General features: G+C 38.0%; 2 protein-coding genes across 4 annotated transcripts; both read left to right on the top strand.

Moving 5' to 3' along the window:
- Positions 1 to 256: 256 nt before the first annotated feature.
- LOC136240728 (uncharacterized) lies at positions 257 to 5603 on the top strand. Of its 2 annotated transcripts, none has more exons than XM_066031767.1 (10): positions 257 to 358; positions 404 to 460; positions 525 to 596; positions 1560 to 1642; positions 1695 to 1730; positions 1772 to 1844; positions 2197 to 2259; positions 3102 to 3204; positions 3591 to 3782; positions 5350 to 5603. In XM_066031767.1, the coding sequence occupies exons 1-10, from the start codon at positions 347 to 349 to the stop codon at positions 5553 to 5555; spliced, it is 897 nt and encodes a 298-aa protein (XP_065887839.1). In that variant the 5' UTR covers positions 257 to 346; the 3' UTR covers positions 5556 to 5603. The 2 variants fall into 2 exon arrangements, with proteins under 2 accessions (XP_065887839.1, XP_065887840.1); XM_066031768.1 differs by having other exon boundaries at positions 258 to 358; positions 5365 to 5603.
- Positions 5604 to 6906: 1303 nt separating this feature from the next.
- Positions 6907 to 13489, top strand: LOC136240322 (NACHT, LRR and PYD domains-containing protein 3-like). Of its 2 annotated transcripts, none has more exons than XM_066031268.1 (9): positions 6907 to 7254; positions 7311 to 7643; positions 9031 to 10467; positions 10530 to 10667; positions 11404 to 11568; positions 12755 to 13128; positions 13181 to 13241; positions 13284 to 13330; positions 13387 to 13489. In XM_066031268.1, the coding sequence occupies exons 1-8, from the start codon at positions 6972 to 6974 to the stop codon at positions 13322 to 13324; spliced, it is 2832 nt and encodes a 943-aa protein (XP_065887340.1). In that variant the 5' UTR covers positions 6907 to 6971; the 3' UTR covers positions 13325 to 13330; positions 13387 to 13489. The 2 variants fall into 2 exon arrangements, with proteins under 2 accessions (XP_065887340.1, XP_065887341.1); XM_066031269.1 differs by having other exon boundaries at positions 6908 to 7254; positions 13290 to 13330.
- Positions 13490 to 18043: the final 4554 nt, after the last annotated feature.

Genomic DNA, 18043 nt, shown 5'->3' with positions numbered 1-18043 from the left:
GTTTTGCACATGTTCGTAGGACGCTCCTTATGCAACGCTCGTGACACGGTTGGTAGTTGTTCCAGATGAAACATTTCCACAACGACGGCGTTTGAACGGCACAGCGTATTCTCCGAGAAACACACCGCAACTTTGCTTTATCAGGTGTTGGCAGAAAGGAGAATAAGTAAACTAACATTTCTGCAGGGAGAGCTTCTAAGTGACACACTGTGACCTCGTCCATTTTTGTTTTCAGTATCTCGCGTGCATGTGAACGTTCTATTAGAGTATTTAACTGATAGAAGAGAGTTGAATTGTGGGATTAGGTGGGCATTATAAAGAGATAAAATACTAACTCGTATTTCTCATGGCACAGGCAGTGAGTTCCTTAACGTATGTGATCACTAACCTAGCTGCTTTACAGGACAAAAAGAAGTTACAAACTTTTCATAATGATCTATTAAAAATTAGCTGCGTTAAGGTGAAAAAATCACAGACTGTATCACTCCCTGGCCTTTCAGCTTTGTAATATGCAATGTGTTTAGGGGTTCCGGTATTTTGCCATGCACATCAGAGGCAAGGAAGAAATGATATGCAGTATAGTCAATGAGCCAACAGTGAGTACAGTTGATAACTAGGAATATGTCATGACATGCAAACAGAGGAGGTTGGACACGATATAAGCGCTTCTGGAATTTACTGTTAACTGCATATTTGTAATATGTGACGAGGAGTAAGTGATAGAAGAAATGTTTAGCAATATCCATACCACGTTACCTTGTGCTTCTTAAGATGAACAGCAAATTCTTATTGCAAGGCGAATGTGCAAGTTTCTAATTCTCTGTTCGGGTTTCTGTGAGGCCAAGCTAGTGGCATCTGCTCTTCTTTTTCAATACCCTGAGGGGCTTTGTTAGCATGCACATTGCTTTCTTTGACGATTATTGTGCTAAAATACACGTACATAAGGCATCCCTATAGTATTACACATCGATTCCACCCAGCAAGCACCTACACATGTGATCCCCGTAGAATTCAAGAGTGGTTTACGTGCCTGGAGTAGTGGGGTTGAATGGGGTAGACCGGCTGAATAGGCTAAACTTGAAGTGCACTCTCAAATGGTATTTGTGAAAACTTTGGTGAGCATTTGGTTAAACTTTCAATGTAAAATGTATGCGTTCACATGTGCATGTGCGACCTCCTCTGACATGCAAAGTTATATGTAAGACATTTTTGTCATGGTATATCATATGTCAAATGTTTCCTAATTATCGTTTGTGTAATACAAAATACTTAACGAGTGCACAGTGGTAGTAGCACATTTGTCAACTGGCTATGTTCCCATAATAAATTTATGGGGACTGTTCCACTCTGTACCCAATTATTAGATCATATTTGTGTGCAAGTTCTGTGTCACAATATAAGCTAGCTAATGTATCATATCTAATAATAGAGGATTGTATTAACTCTTGATCATATTGTATCGTATCATGATATATTATAATTTATGTCCAACTATTATGGCATCCGCTATTGTTAGCATACTTACTAGACAACTATAATGTTATTTCCTTCACTGACAGGTCCCCATTCTTTTATCAGCATTCAATTCCCCAGCCTCATCATTCACTCAACAGAATTTAAAAGATTCTCTCCCGAGGAATCCGTAAGCATGCTATACGTGTATTAAGCTTTACTAGTCAGTTTTTTTATTTTAGAGATTCTTTTATGCTTAGTCATAAACTTCAGAGAAAGTAAGTTAAACATTTGTGGGTGTAGTTTATCTGCATTGTAGGCTCAGCGGATATGGAGGTATTAATGTTGGATTACCGCCAGCAAGTCCCAGTGAAGGAGACTTGATGGTTACAGTAAGTTTTACTGTAGATGGCATGTTGGTATACAAACTGCTTAAGTATTCTCAGTGTATTTTATTGTTATCCTCACAAGACAAGCCACTATCATTATCTGAAGTTTGTTTTTCTTGTGGCTCTATAATGCAAAAACTAAGCTAATTATATAAGGAATAAACATCCTTATTAGTTTTTGTAACATACATATTTTATATCAATTGCTTATTCTGAAGTATTGTTTATAATTTTCAGCTTCAAGTTCCCAATTCTCAGTATGCTGTAAGTATTCTTACAATTCTCACATGTTTTATTAACATAAAGGTTATTTCTAGTAAGCTCTGAACTCCGTATATTTGTACCACCTTTGTAGGACGAGAACAACACAATGTTTCTGATTGCTGCTTATGGACGCTACAATCGTCCGTATGTCTGGGTGAGTGGTGTCTCATCACTGTTTATGCAGTAAATACCATTTTAGTGACCTGCAATTCAGCTACAGTAAGTACAGTGTGCCAGTGTTTATGCATACAATAACTACAGCTGCAGTGGGCAGTATATCTAAACCCTCCCCTCCCTCCCTCCCCAGTCAAAAATAAGTTGAAACAGTTTGGGGGAAAGATGCAGTATTGTATTGTAGGTATTAGCTAGGGCTGAGCGATTGTGACATATTGCTACTTTCACGATTGTAGGATGCAACATATCACGATTATGATAACTATCACGATGTTACGACTGCACAACTTTGTTGTGGAAGAACACAATCTGGGAAACAAGCTTGATATTATAGTTCATTGTATGAATAACTCTTACTGTGTAGTTTAAAGCTTACCTGTTAGAAACCATTGAATTTTAAGGATATTACTATTCATTATGCTGTTTTGTATTAAACTGTAACTGCCTATGGCCTTAATTATGTTGAACAGTTGTACACAATTTCACTGTGTATTAAATAATTCATACACACACCCCCCTATCACATCTCAACATCACAATGTTCAGAGACAATCACGATTAATCCCATAATCGATATAATCTCCCAGCCCTAGTATTAGCATCAACTTAAACCCATTATTAAAGCATGTAAAAATTCTGCAGTTTCTGGGGGTGGCACCCTTAGACCCTGTCTACGTCATCTCTATAATTGCCACTGTCAATCTGTCCATCTTGATTTGATGTGACATAATTTTGTTGGTCATCATAGGATAATGTTTGTTGTAATCAGTTAGGCTTGCTCCAGCAGCTGATGCCTGTCTGTCTGTCTACATGTGTCTGTAGGTACGTTCTAACCACAAGAGGTTGATCGGTATCAGTGACAAGAGCTCTGCTGAGAAAGATTATCCGTTGCAGCTGAAATCAACGACAACCTGGATAGATGAAGGTTTGTAGTTGTGTTCCACAATGCTGCTGCAGGCATGGGAGATAAAGATTATTGTAATGTGTACTGTGATGCGTACCTATATGACCCAAGATAATGATTTCACCTATCAAGTATATTTCCGTAATGCATTGTATATCAACAGTAGTGAGATGCAAAGGGGTGTTAAATTAATTAAGGAACTAAAATTTTTTGTGTGTGATATAAAGAGAAGAGAGATTGTCTAAATTATAAATTCATCTTTGATCCTCTACTGGTGATGTATAGAGAGCTGTTGATAAGGTCAAGCCTTTATTCTGAAGACAGAATGAAGTGCTACTTAAGTCTACACACTGTGTTTTATGGACTCTTGATAACCTCTTTGTGGTATCACCAAATTTTCTCTACAGATGTGAAAGTGTGGGATATCGTTGCTGAGCTTGTGAGGGTGTGCACCATACCAGCCCCGCCCAACCCCTTCGCCATTGACTTTGACTACTATGAATCACTTCCTGTGCCAGAGAAACTCCTCTCGTCTGGGGCAATGGTGAACTTTCTGCGTAGACTATTACAAGGAGAACAGCATTCATATACTAAGAGAGGTAAATGTTTTTCAAACTGTTGCTATAGGTAGGGGTGGGCAGTAACTTGGTTATATCATGATACTGTGTTATATCGTCCAAATTTCAATGATGTATTATTACAATATCAATATCACCACATTATTTAGAAATTAAACAGTAGCTCCTAAAAGGTTAGTGCTGTTCCACTGACTGACACATGATGCTACTGGACAATGTTAACCATGAAAACAATCTAAATAGAGCAGACACTCTAATATAACAGTCACTTATCAGACAGTATGGTAGTACTGTATATACTAGTTAAAGCACTGCTGTGAGTACAGTATGGGAAAATAGCACAAGGGCATGGTCGAGAGATTAGTATGGCACAAGGCAAAGCCAAGTGCTGTACTTGGCTCGAGACCACACCAGAGTGCTATTTTTCCCATATTGCACAAGTGTGGCAGTGCTTTAACTGGTTAAAAGTGCTTTCTGGTCATCTTTGTTTGGAGTGTTCATTTTGTAGACTTGAACTGCATCCATTTTCAGTCATCAGACAATCGGTAAGTAGTACAAGTTTGGTCATAAAACAAACAAGCAGTATTGTTTTGGCTACTTCTGGTAAATTAAAATGTTACACATGTGATCAACAGTGCTGAATTCTCTTTACAATGTTTCAGTGCTGTATGAAAATAATAGCACTCTTATTTGTTTGATCTTTGCCCATGCAAGTGCTTTAAATTAGGGATCATTTCTGGCCAAAATATCACCCAAAAACCAGCTTCACAATACCATCCTGGCACCTTGGCAGTATTGATTAGGTATAACCAACCCAAAAGTGTCTTCAGTATGACCCTAAATGCTTCCAATTGATGACTGAAGTGACAGCTTGTCTGAAGGAATCAGGCAGCCAAGCAGTTATTCAGTCACAAGATTCAAGAATTACAATTTTGTAGCCCAACAGGTGCCTTTTGGCATACTGCAGTACATACAATGCACGCATCATGGACTTACTTTTGTCCTCATTTGTGTCCCTTTTCTTTTTGCTGACAGCCCAAGATGTTGATTTGCGGTAGTACGGTGGCTTCCCTACGTTTGTAAACGAGAATCATTTGTATTTCTGTGGTGACCCGATGATTGCAGAAGTGCTTCTCTATCTGTTCTTCGTTTGTAATGCTGTGAAATGGGTTGAAAGCGAAGCGTATTGGCCACTTCACTCTTTCAAGTCAGTAATTGATAGTTGGGGTGCGCATTCCATTACCTCTGACACCATCCTTTCTTTTGATGTGGGTTCACCAATCATAATAATGCTACAAAAAATCATACAAACAAATATAAAGAAAAATTAAGAATTTTTAAAAGTTTGATTAGAGATAATAGAAAAAAGTAGGGAAACTAGGGGAGGTCGCCTACACCTGCAGATATACTAGTGGACATTTAATCCCTAATTCAGTCATGGGTATAGGGATTAAATGTCCACTAGTATATCTGCAGGTGTAGGCAACCTCCCTTGTTTACCTACTTCTCATTTTTATGATCTCTAATCAAATTTAAAATTCTTGATTTTTCCTCAGTCAATCATATTGTCATTACTATTCAACTAAAGTTTTCCTTGCTACAGTGAGAGCCGAGCTTCTACAAATCAGTCAAATACATTTTGGCTGTTTAGTGGAGTTGTACAATAATGGTCGACTACAGCCACCCCTTGAGAACAACAGTCAAGTTGCAGAATCAAGACGATCAAGATCAAGACCAGCAAGTGCCAGAATGGCACAGCTACCAATAGGGGACTCATTCAGAACACAATATTGAATCTATTTTTGTGTACAATCATATTTTTTAAATATCTGCAGAAAGATAGATAGCAAAGATAGATACATACCGGTACGAGACCTGCTGGCACAAAGCTCTACCCTAAGACAGCCCACATCAACCCGATTGTAAACTCATATTTTATTGCTTACCTACATTGTGGAACTCTCATCTCAATCATTAGAAAGTAAAGTTGAAGAAATTTTTGTGGAATCTTTTTATAGCCAATTTTGACAATACCATGTACATTACCTGTGTCCTTGCTCTTGCTGCTCCAAGACTCCTGCACCAAACAACTTGTAGTTAAGTGTACTGATTAGAGTTCTAATTGTAAAATATACAGGCTACCAGGGCAGGTCGCTGGTAGACCCTCAGAATTGTACATCCCCTGCAAGCACCAAGTTTTTTTTTTAATGTGTACTGTAAAATAAATACATACATACGTACATACATACTAGTCTGGCGGAGCGAGAATCTTCATGGTCTGTATCAATACTCAGCACTTGTACAGCTGGAATGTAGCTATAACAGCTGTGCATAGCCCTGTGCTTCCATGAATATAATAGTATTATTAGACTCATGAATGCCAGCTGTTACCAAGAATGGTAAGAAGCCATGATCATTGCATAGAAACCTTATCAAATGCTGCAATCTGATTAGTAGGTATACTTTTTATTTTTTACTAACAATAAACTACAGACAAAAGTGTACACATAGTAGTCACTTAAAGCCTGGCCTCACTGACTGCCAGGGAAATATTACTGGTAGCCAACTCTGGTTTGCTGGAAGCCGGAAGAACGTGCGCCTCTCAAGCACATGTATCATGGATCACAAAAAGAAAAAAAACTTAAGTTGCATACTGCATCTATTCTTGCAGTTCACACAAGTGCTACCATTGAGCTCTGCAAGGGTCTGGCTATGCCAGACTACATACATACAGCACACACTTGCAGGTAGTTGCATATACAATAATAGTCAGTCTAGATAAGGCCATGAAAAGTTAATTAGCTATATGTTTCTGGTTCCCTTCCTATGGTCATTTTTTGCTGAATGAATTGCAAAATCATGTTCCATTTATATCTGTTGAAAGGCTTTCAGGTTTATAAACACTCTTTTCTTATAAAGGTGTGGCTAACATTTTATACACTAACTTTGTTTTTCCCTATAATTCTTTGCACTGGTACATCAGTGCCAGTATAGTACCCATGTAGTAGCCACAAAAAAAAACTGAAATAACAAGCCTGGTCACCTTGTCTTTTGGGGAGTGGGGACCAGAAACATACAATTAATATAACTTTGCACGGCCTAATTATAGTTAACCAGGTAGACAGGTGATATACCGATTTAGGGCGTGTTGTGCCCGCACCTCGGCTGGCACGTACGTGTGGGTGGAGTTAAAATTGTCTATGCTGAAATATGGAGAGCTTGGACTCGGTTCAGGAACAAGTGGTAACTGAAAACCGCGACTTTATCGTTAAACATTTGGATGCTGAGGACGTGATTGACGCGCTAATTCAGGAGCGTATAATGGGTCGAGGTGCTGCGCAACGAGTACAACTGGAGTGCATGAGTAGAGGAGACAAGAACCGGATTATTTGTGAACAGCTAACCACCGCTGGACCAGGTGCAGTCAAAAGGTTCTGTAAGATTTTGAGAAACGAAAAAAGGCAAATTTTTATAGCAGAGCGACTGGAGATAAGTGAGCATGAAGCCATATCAGTGTCAAAACTTTATCCAGCAATGTTTGCACTGCAGGTCTTCATTCAGCTACAACACAGTATACAAATGCTATACTTACCACTAGTCCAATAGATATTGAAAGATTACAAGCCAGATATCTCAGAAAACCACCCACCTCCAAAACTGATTGGCCAGTGCATCATGTCACCAAGTATGTTAGGTTGGCCCTTGTGGACAAGGAGGACGTCACTATACGAGATGAGAATTTGAATGAGATCACAAGAATGACATTACAAGGCGAAGTAGACATGATCTTGAAGAAAAAAGAGCCACTAGGCAGCCTTAAGGACATCTTTCATTATCAAAACGAGCCTTGTCCTAGAGTGATACTAATAATGGGAGCCCCAGGTGAGTACGGTGGTGCTGTATACAGTGGAACCTCAGTTATCCAAGTCCCTTGGGACCAGGGGTGGTTCATAAGTCTACAAAGTCTGTATCTCTGAAACTGTGTGTAAATATCTTTAAAATAGCATAAAGAACATTGGTAAAAAATATCAGTATTATTCAATTACCCTAATAGAACTGTCACTACTCTAATAGAGCACTCATTCCATAGTTTGGTTAACCGAGAATGGTCTGGATAACCGAGGTTCCATTGTAGTAGAAATCATAAAGGTTTAGGCTATTGTGGCCCAAAAATTCTTGTAGAGTGATCCCAAACCCTTTCAACGAGTTTCTGTGGAATTTCCTATTTAACTGACTTCTATACTTACAGACTGACTGACTGATTCCTCCAGCCAAGCATAACTTCGGCCCAAGACCCAAGATGTGCATTTTTGCCAGCCATATCAGCTACATTTTGTGCATCATGGACTTATCTCTGTCCTCCTTCGTGTCCCATTTCTTTCCCACTGTACTGCATAGGTTTTGATTCATGGTACCGTATAGCCGGAAAGTTTGGCGAGTGAGCAGTGTTTCGCCAAACTAAAATCCGCCTAATCATTTGTCCAATACAAATTTGTATTAGGTACTAACAAATTCGTCAAACTTTTCCTCACCAAAATCCTATCGCAGCAAATTCACCCAAGTTTTCTCCCGCCAAACTTTCTAGCTACACAGTAATGTGTGCTGGCTTCTGGCTCTCACAGGAATTGTCTGTAATTTCCATAGTGACTGAATTGATTGCAGAGGCACTTCTTGTACTGTTCTTCATTTGTAACGTTGTATAACGGGTAAAACATACCTGAAAATTAAGCAGAATGGTCACTTCACTTCTCAGTGAATTGATAATCTGGGTGCACACATTTACTCACATTTTCTGTAGTGACTGGATTAATTGCCCAAGGCACTTCTCATCATTTATAACAGGTGGAACAAAGCTGAAATGGCCGGAATGCTTTCCAGTAACTGTTAGTTGATTGATTGCTGGGGCATGTGCTAAGTTGCTCAGGTGATAGCTATATGTCTGGCTGGCATTATTCTTGGGTTATACGTTGGTTCATTACTCATAAATTATGTACAAAAAGTAAATAAACAAGTGTAAGGAAATATTAGAAATTTTATATTTGAGTAGGGATCATAAAGGTAAAAAACAAAGGAAGCCATCTACTATACTAGTGGACATTTAGTCGTGGCTATACTATATGACTGAAGTATAGGAATTAAATGTACACTAATATAGCCGCTGCAGGTGTAGATGACCTCCCTCGTTTTTTTATATATACTCAAATATTAAAAAAAAAAACTTGCACTTGCTACAAAGTATTAGTAGTGGTGATGTAGTATCATTGTGTAGGTATAGGAAAGACGACCCTTGCCAATGAGATCTGTGTGAAGTGGGCTAGAGATAGATTTTTGGCAGATGACTTTGATGTTGTGGTATTGATTCCACTGAGGACAGTTCAAGGAAAATCAGTTGAAGAAGTGACAATGAAATACATCGGTGGAGAGCAGGCATATGAACAGTTGAAGAAGTCAGCAGGTGCAAGGTGTCTGCTAATTTTCGAGGGACTGGATGAGATTGCCATAGACCGACAAAGTAGCGACGATTTCTTACAAAGTGTGATCAAAGAATGTACACTATTAGAAAAGGCAAGTGTTCTGATCACATCAAGACCCCATGCATGTGAAGGGATAATAGCTGGTAGGAGAGTGGAGATTGTTGGATTCGGCAAAGGTGAAATCAGAAAATTTGTGGAGAAAAGTTTTGCAGATAATAAAACTGCTGAAGAGTTTCTAGTACAACTCAATGAGTATCCACACATTCTTGGCCTCTGTTATATTCCCTTGAATTTGGTAATGATTGTAGATATTTTTCGGGTGAACAAGAAGCTTCCGTCAACTGTAACTGATTTATGTAAACTGTTTATTACGATGACCTTGCAGAGACAAAGAAAAAAAGAAAGTGAGAAGAAGTCACATGCATCATGTTCACCTGTAGAAGGAGCTGAGAAGATATTATGTAGAATCTTAAAAGGGATCCCCAAAGAGGCAGTAAGAACAGTGTTTGCTCTAAGCAGGTTAGCTTATTTTGGCTTCTTTAACTGGTATAGTAACAGAGTAGGCTATAGGATAAAAGATCCAAAAATAATTTTCACAGAAATGGATCTGAATCAGTGTGGTATGGAAGTGACAGCCGAGTGGGATGGGTATGGCCTTTTGAAAGGCACACACACTCATCAGTTACCTGGAGACACCATCACATACAATTTTGCACATGTTACCATTCAAGAATTTTTCTGTTCTCTGTACATGTCTACATTATCGGAACAAGAACAACTTCATATACTAAGTGAACACTTTGATGATTATCCCAATGTGTTTATTTTCTTGTGTGGCTTAACAGGATCAGTGTCTCGTACAGTTTCACAGTTTTTGCTTCAGAAATTGAAGTCAGATAGCGGAGGAAAGCCTCGTACTGTTATGGCATTGCGATGTGTATATGAAAGTGGAGAACCAAATTCGACTTTGTCAGCTACTCCTTTTGAATTGAATTTGAGGGGAATTGCTTTGCAGCCATATGACTGTCTTTCTGTTTACTATGTATTATCATGTTATCCTGTATTAAAGTTGAATATGGGACTTTGCCATGTTGGTGACAATGGTGCAGAAATGCTAGGAAGGAATTACTGCAATGAGAACACCGGTGGCCATGTACTACAAGAATTAAACCTTTATGCTAATGATCTAACTGTGGCTGGAGTGGGACACGTGATGAAGGTTGTGATGAAAAGTGAGTCCCAACATCTACATTCTAGTAATGTAATGTATGAATCTGAATTGTTATCATTACAGGCAGTGTTTCATTAAAAGCATTAAATGTTGGCAGGAATCCTATTGGTGATGATGGAATATCACTAATGCTAGAGGAACTCCAGCACAGAAATACCCTAAATGAATTAAGGGTGCAGGGGTGTAGATTATCTGCGAAAGGTAAATGTAATGTAAAACATACAGTGTAACAGCACGGTAAATTAATGTCAATGCTTTTTGTGCTAAAATATTTTAGTGAAGGTCACGTAATTTGAATTTGCTTTCATCAAGAGTTCATAATTATACAGGGAGGCCCTCCCTATTATTATATTTATTATGAACTCCTGCTTTTATGTAATGGCACACTATCTGCGGCTTCACCAAGTTTATCAAAAGATGATATGCATGTATTGTTTGTATCTAGAACTTTGTATTTCTGTCAGCAATTTGCAAAACTGTGTCAGCTACACATATGTACATTAAAAGTGTTAAGGATTTTCCCACATATGGTATTTCTGTGAACGAATTGTGAATTGAAATAGCCTATTATGTTTTTTGAACATTGCTTAAAAACCAATCCTATGAAGAGCTGACTTTTTACTAGGCCATATCGGGATTTTATTGGAATAAGTAACTGCTCTATTATATTAAAGTATCTTGATGTTGAGTGTGATAATCAGCCAAGAAACAAAAAGGAGAACATTACACATTTCTGTGTGAATTCTAATAACAATTTTTCTCTGAACACATGTGGTGCACATTATAATTAAAAATCTCGATTATCATCTGGCATACCGTTTGATGCTTTTTTTTCTATATCAAAATTATGCTGGCATAGATGGTACAATTGGTTTATTTATATGGTTATTTTACATGATTTGTAATTACTCTGGTTAAATTTTGGCTATCACTATAGGTGCCAGTTCTGTTGGCAAATTTTTGAAGAATTGTACCCTGGAAGTCCTTGACATGGGAGGCAACCCTATTGGTGATGATGGATTATCATTGGTAATAGATTGTCTCCAACACAACAAGACTCTCACTAAACTGTATGTGTATGAGTGCGGATTATCTGCAAAAGGTACTATGCATGCAATAGTTGTACCTGTGATATGTTCACTAGTTTGGGGTTCCCATTCCCACTTGGTTTTAATGCCCCATGGAGTCCCCGATTTCACTTGCAGTCCTGAGTGGAGTAAATCATTTTTTACTAGTTATAAGTAATCCCTCAGATGTACTTCCACATTTTAGTGTACATGGTATGTGTAGTGTATGTTTTAGTTTGTGCATCCATAAAATAATTATGATGAAAGTTGTTACAGTAACAGAAAAAGCAATGGGTAATCCAACACTTCTCCACCAAGTCATCTTTAGTGTAAAAGTGGTCCCTCACGAGAACATAAGTAATAGTTCTAACACTGGTAGGAGTGCATTGCCTGATATGTATGCACACGCCCGAGGGCGAGTGCATACATATCAGGGCAATGCATGACTTTTAACCACCTCACTGCCAAATTTGTAGAGGCCTCCAATCTACTACTTCTAAAATGCTACAACTTACACACCATACCATATAATCCTATAAAATTGTATATCAATTTACTCACTATAGAACAAGGAATTCGATTATCAAGTTGCTGAGCAACCACGAAGTTATTAAATAACTTCACTTCAAAGTGCAAAAATCGGCCTAAGTGAAACCAAACGTGAAATTTCACTACTTTACAAGTTAGGACTGTTTATAATAATGCAATAAACATCGCTAACCTGTTTACAGTTGAAGTGATGATCACTAAGTCTGATTTTCCAGCATTTGAGCAAGTGCACATGCGCATACAGACACGAGGTCACTATTTCAAGGCATAAAAAAGTAGCAACACATCTTACTGTTTCTCTTCATTAGTAGTGCCATTATCACTTCGAAGAATCATCTACAATGCTTGTTATCGACACTCCAAAAGTATGCAATTGCATCATCTAACCGCACAATAGTGTGTGAGAGACTAGTTATCCTTGTTCCCGTTCACTTAAGGGCATGGCCACTACAGGATAAGCGTAGGAGCTACTGAAATGCTCGACTACGCTTAGAATGTGATGCTATGGGCATTTATATGTCGAAACTTCCATATGGTGGTTGTGGGGTTAAAGCCTTTGAATGTATTTTTAAAAGTAGTTTTAAGCTTCTGAATTCACTTTTCAAATAGAATTCCTTTGATCTGAGGTGTGAAAGTGTTACATTTATTGTTGTTGTCTACTGATCATTACAGGTGCCAGGTGTATTGGGGAACTACTGAAGCTTAACTGTAATCTAAAAGAGCTTTGGCTAGGATATAACGATATTGGTGATGACGGTATCAGTGCTATTGCAGGAGCTCTTGGTGAGAGTGGAATCAGGGACCTGAGGGTACACAAGTGTGGCATTACTGTTACTGGAGCAAAAGCACTGGCCACAGGTTTATCAGCCAATCAGAATACTGTGGTGTTAGGTGCATGGGATAATCTCATTACTGTGGAGGGAGCTCGTCTGATACTACAATCAGCAGTGAATAATAATGTGTGTGAAGAAGTACTAATAGATTTTAAATACGAGAGAGACAATGACGTACAAGAGATGATGAATATTCTGGAAACCAGACAAAAGGTATAGGCACTGATATGTTGCAAGATATAACTGCTGCTATGGTACTACACAGTGCAATCGCAATTGCAAGAGGGATAACAACTCCAGATCTTCTGATGATACAGGAGACAAAGGTTTAGTGGTTGATACTATAATAGACTAGCTTGTCATAATAGCAACAGGTCCTAAAGTAATACGACTTGACCACAGCCTCTAGGATTGGGTGAGCCACTGTAAGAATGATGCACTTGACTAACATTGTTTTTATACTATACACAGGAATACTACTCAAGCAACCACAAGATCCCAGCCTGTAACACTATTATGCTTGTAAAACTACATAAATTAGTATTTCAGTTTATAATTAAGTGCACTATGTAAATTGTTAATTCATTAGAGTTTGGGGGTTGCAATTAGGTATAATGTGATGGTCACTACAAAATTAATGTATAAATAAACACACATATCCTGCCATTAGTCCATTACTCCTATACTCATCACATGTTGGCTTAAGTATATATGATAGTTCGATTCATCTTCTTCTGCTCCCAGCTAATACTTCTTGTTGCTGTGTGCTTATCTGTTTTAAAAGTGATGAGATATACTTCCATGCATGTTTGTCCACCTATATACCACATGAACTGATGTTGCTATATAAAACTAGAGTGTGAGTTGCACAAAATTATTTCACTGGCTGATATGCATGCTTAAATTTACTCAATGACTATTAGACCTCTAAGAAGTACACACAGAATGCCATGCAGAAAGTGTTTGAGGCTAACCATGTGAAACTTGATTGAACTGATGTCAATAAAGAAGATGTATTTATACTGTCATGTAGTTGAGGATATACTTTACTGTTGCTATACGTGTAACAATAAAGCAACAGCCAAAGTATAATCTTGTACTGAGTACTGCTTTAAGCTAAAACACTAGTGCATGTGAAAATGCATCTGAATCTATGTCATTACTTCATTAAGTGTTGCTTATTGCTTCTGGATATGAAAAAGGGCAACGCAGGAAGATTATAAGAGCTAGCTGTCCTAATGCAACAGTCATGCAGTTACTCGATTAATACAATAGTCAAGGTGTGAAAAGAGTACAATACGAAAAGCAGCAAGCATATAAAGTAATTCAGTTTAGTGAACACATCGCCAAAAAAGCTGATAGAAGCAGTAGTACCAGCATAGATAATATACGAACCAGAACCAGTGCAGTAGTGTTGTATATTATCTATGGTGCCAGTCTACCATGTATATATTTGTGTGAATGCTGCATTTAAAATCTGCATTAGGACACAGCCACAATAAACTGTTTAAAAGCATGTTTAAAAACTTCAGTCTTACTTAATTATTTTACTGTGTAAAACTCACAAAAGAACACAGATAATTTGACTACATTGTGGCAGCATAATATATAGGCCTTACTAGGGATATATATCGCATATGTGTAACAATTGGATTTAACTGTAAAGTGTTAATAATAATAATTGATGTTGGAAATCGGAAGAGATTACATTGTAAAAGGTCTTACTTTGATGGCTTTGCTACAAAATTCATTAGTATGTTCCTTCCAAGTTAGGTGTTTATCTAGCTATCACAACTCCCAGGTATTTAACTGATTTGTTCGTTAATTTGCTGACCATAGATGAATATATAAGTCTTATGTTTTACTTGTTATATATAGTTAGGTTGAACTTTTTCAGTATCGTATAGAGTAGTAAAGAAGATCATATTGAAGGCAGCTTCAGTAATAATTATTTCACATCATCATTGGCCAGGGCCGCCGACAGGGGGGGGGGGGGACTGGGGCAATTTGCCCTGGGTCCCAGGTCCCAAAGCTACATTAACTGTAGTAATAGGGTCCCACATTTTTGATTTGCCCCAGGCCCCCTAAATTTTCTTGGATTCTCTTGGTGGCCCTGTCATTGGCATAGCTATGGTCTCATGGATGGATTCAGTGATGTCATTTATATAGATGAGAACAGTGCTAGTACTGAGCTTTGAGGTGAACAGATTGTGATTTGCATTCAACTGTGTCAGGTATGTAGTCTCTAATCCGGTATAGAAGTTTACCTTTGACTCCACAGTGTGTAACACAGTTTCCTGTGAGAAACCTTGTCAAACACTTTAACAAAATCTAGAGGGTGGTTCCAGCATCAAGACTATGATGATCGGCCATGCAAAAGCCATATTGATTTGTGCTCATGCAGAATATTATGTTGATTGCTTAGCGCATCAGCTTTACCTTCACTGTCAGTATGTGTTTCTCAATTATAATGATACCTGTTCCTTTCATGTATTTTTGGGGTATCACCTGAATTTTTAGTGCATTTGTTGTGTTTGTCAAGAAGTGAGAAGTATAACAAAGTCCTTGTATTTCTTTCTTAAGGTAGCTATGAGTTGTGGAAACTTGTTACCACACTGAAATGTTTACAAGGATGTTTTACTGAGCCTGTATAGTATGAAAAATGAGAAGAGAGATAGTTTATATAGTGCTGGTGATAAACTGATGTGTAAGTTGGATGCATACAGAATACAATCCTATTACAGAACCCTTGTGATGTATGACATGTGGGGAAATGTAACTTTACACCAATTACTGTGACAACACAGTGTTGTTCAGTTACCTTTTAACACATCACATGATCATGTACCTACATAAATAACATGAACTTGGGCAATACACCATTCTGTTCACCATGGTAACTGAGACAACTTCGATGAAGGAATCAGGTTAATACTTAGTTCAAGCTCTTAAAGTGCTCCAACACTATAGATCATTGTATAGTATTTGGACCACACACTATAATGTTGATCAGCGTTGTCATATGCCTGTGACCATGGGGTGAAAAGAATCTCCCACTCAATTTACAGCAACATGATTTTATTACACAAAACCTGTGCGGTACACACATATATTTATGGCTACACATATATACTACATGTAACATGTTACTGTATGCAAGGGGCAGATCCAGGAGGCACATCAGGTTTATATATGTCCATGATAGCCTGGCCATAACAAGAATCTCACTGAAAAACAAAATGGAGCTCTACAAACTGCGATTTGTCAGATCTGCAAGGGCCATAGTGTTAGTTATCAAATGGATTCAACCAAATACTTTCTTATTTAATGAGTGTGATTCACTACAATTTATTACACCACAATCAAATGAAAAGTGACATGTTAAGCCATGGCACTACCTAAGAAAATACACACTAGAAAGCTGTCTTCTGAATGTAAACAAAGACTGTTTCTGTTACTGCGAGAACAAAAGATTCAACATGAGTGGAAGTGGTATTGACATAGGATTGATGAATGATGATGGTGGATGGAGTAATTGTACCAATACAACTTCAGACCATTACCATGAATTAATTGCTCTCTATATTTCTCCAGGAATTAGATTGTTTATGAGTATTTTGGTTGTTGTGATCGATGTCATAATTATTGACGCCATTAAAAGAGCACACAAGAGGTATTACAATTCAATGGACAGTATTGAGTTCTTTTTTGTTCAAAGCTTGCTGGCTAGTGGAATAATTGCTACAGTCGTTCACACTTCTGTTATAGGTGGCATTGTCATTAATACTCACATCCACCCAGATACTCATGGGATACCATGTGCATATGTCGGTTGCTCCTACAGCATGCATTGTGCCAACTCACTGTTTGTTACACTTGTGTGTGTTGACCGTATGCTGTACTTTAGTCCACACACACGACAAAAGTACATCAAGATAATGACACGAAAGATTAGAAACCTTATCGTACTATCAGTATGGCTACTAAGTCTCTTAGGGTGTGCACTAATGCCATTTGATCCAGAGTTGAACATTAATACTAACACTGGCGTGTGTGCACATCGTGTCTTCATTAAAAGCTTTGGTATAATAATGATCTTCATACCAGCAATACTGTCAGCTTTAGTGGCAACTGTTGCTAATGTGTACGTCTACTGCCTTGCCCACAATTCAGCCATGATTCAGCTCAGACAGATGAGACCAAGTGGTAGTATCACTGCAGGAAGACAAAGCAACAATAATACTGAAGCAAATGATGAAAGACGTAACACCATCACAAGAGAAATAGATCAAAATCGTCGCAGAAGTCAAATTGCTCGACGTGGGAGTCAGTTTGTTCGTCAAATTGTTCGGCAAAGCAGTCGTCAGTTTGTCCATCGTGGAAGCATGTTTTTCATGGCTATAAGCAATGCTCGGAAAAGCGCCATTACCTGTCTCATTCTTGCTGGAAGCCATATTATCATGAACGGGGTATTTCCCCTTCTTGAATTTTTGCTTCTTCCACATTATGAGGGGCTGGCCTATGACATTCCCAAGTACATTGTATTTGTTCTACTCAGCTTCACAAACTTACTGTTCCACCCACTGTTATACGGAGCCTATTTTGAAAGAATTCGTAGAAACATATGGAAATATGACAAGCTTGTACACTGTTGCTGTGACACATGCTGCAAGAAACAACAATCTTCTTCACCTATTTAATAAAACATAAGTAAATTTTGCCATACTGTAATGTTGTACCTTGTTAATACGTACGTAAGTTTAAAATGAATACTAGGATAAGTAAATACTACAGTCTATACTGTGGATTTTCTATAGCAAGAGCATAGCCAGGAAAAATTTAATAGGTGAGGCACAAAGAGTAACATAGCTGCTCTATTAGAATAACCGACTGCTCTATTAGAGTATAACAATCATTCACAGCACAAATACAGCTCAGTCTTATTTTTTTTAACTAAGTCAGCTGCCTTAATGCTTCAAGGACCAATATAATCGATAAACATTTACACACTATAAAGGTCTGGCCGCGTAAGAAACTTAAACTTTAGTCCCCACACACACAGTTTTTCAGTTTAAGAAAGTGACACATTTCAGCCTAAAATACTGCAATGCCAGGTATCTATTACAGC

Source organism: Dysidea avara, chromosome 12, assembly GCF_963678975.1.
Source record: "Dysidea avara chromosome 12, odDysAvar1.4, whole genome shotgun sequence".
NCBI lineage: Eukaryota > Metazoa > Porifera > Demospongiae > Dictyoceratida > Dysideidae > Dysidea > Dysidea avara.
The sequence above is the reverse complement of the archived record's forward strand: the minus strand, read 5'-3'. Positions and strand labels throughout refer to the sequence as shown.

What these genes read in the sequence shown, in the direction of transcription:
- LOC136240728 (XM_066031767.1), top strand. An exon ending in AGTCATAAACTTCAGAGAAA is followed by an intron (nt 1,731 to 1,771) that starts GTAAGTTAAACA and finishes TCTGCATTGTAG; the next exon opens with GCTCAGCGGATATGGAGGTA. An exon ending in AAGGAGACTTGATGGTTACA is followed by an intron (nt 1,845 to 2,196) that starts GTAAGTTTTACT and finishes CCACCTTTGTAG; the next exon opens with GACGAGAACAACACAATGTT.
- LOC136240322 (XM_066031268.1), top strand. Translation starts at nt 6,972, where the DNA reads ATGGAGAGCTTGGACTCGGTTCAGGAACAAGTGGTAACTGAAAACCGC. An exon ending in AGCAGAGCGACTGGAGATAA is followed by an intron (nt 7,255 to 7,310) that starts GTGAGCATGAAG and finishes TTTGCACTGCAG; the next exon opens with GTCTTCATTCAGCTACAACA. An exon ending in GATGAAGGTTGTGATGAAAA is followed by an intron (nt 10,468 to 10,529) that starts GTGAGTCCCAAC and finishes TTATCATTACAG; the next exon opens with GCAGTGTTTCATTAAAAGCA.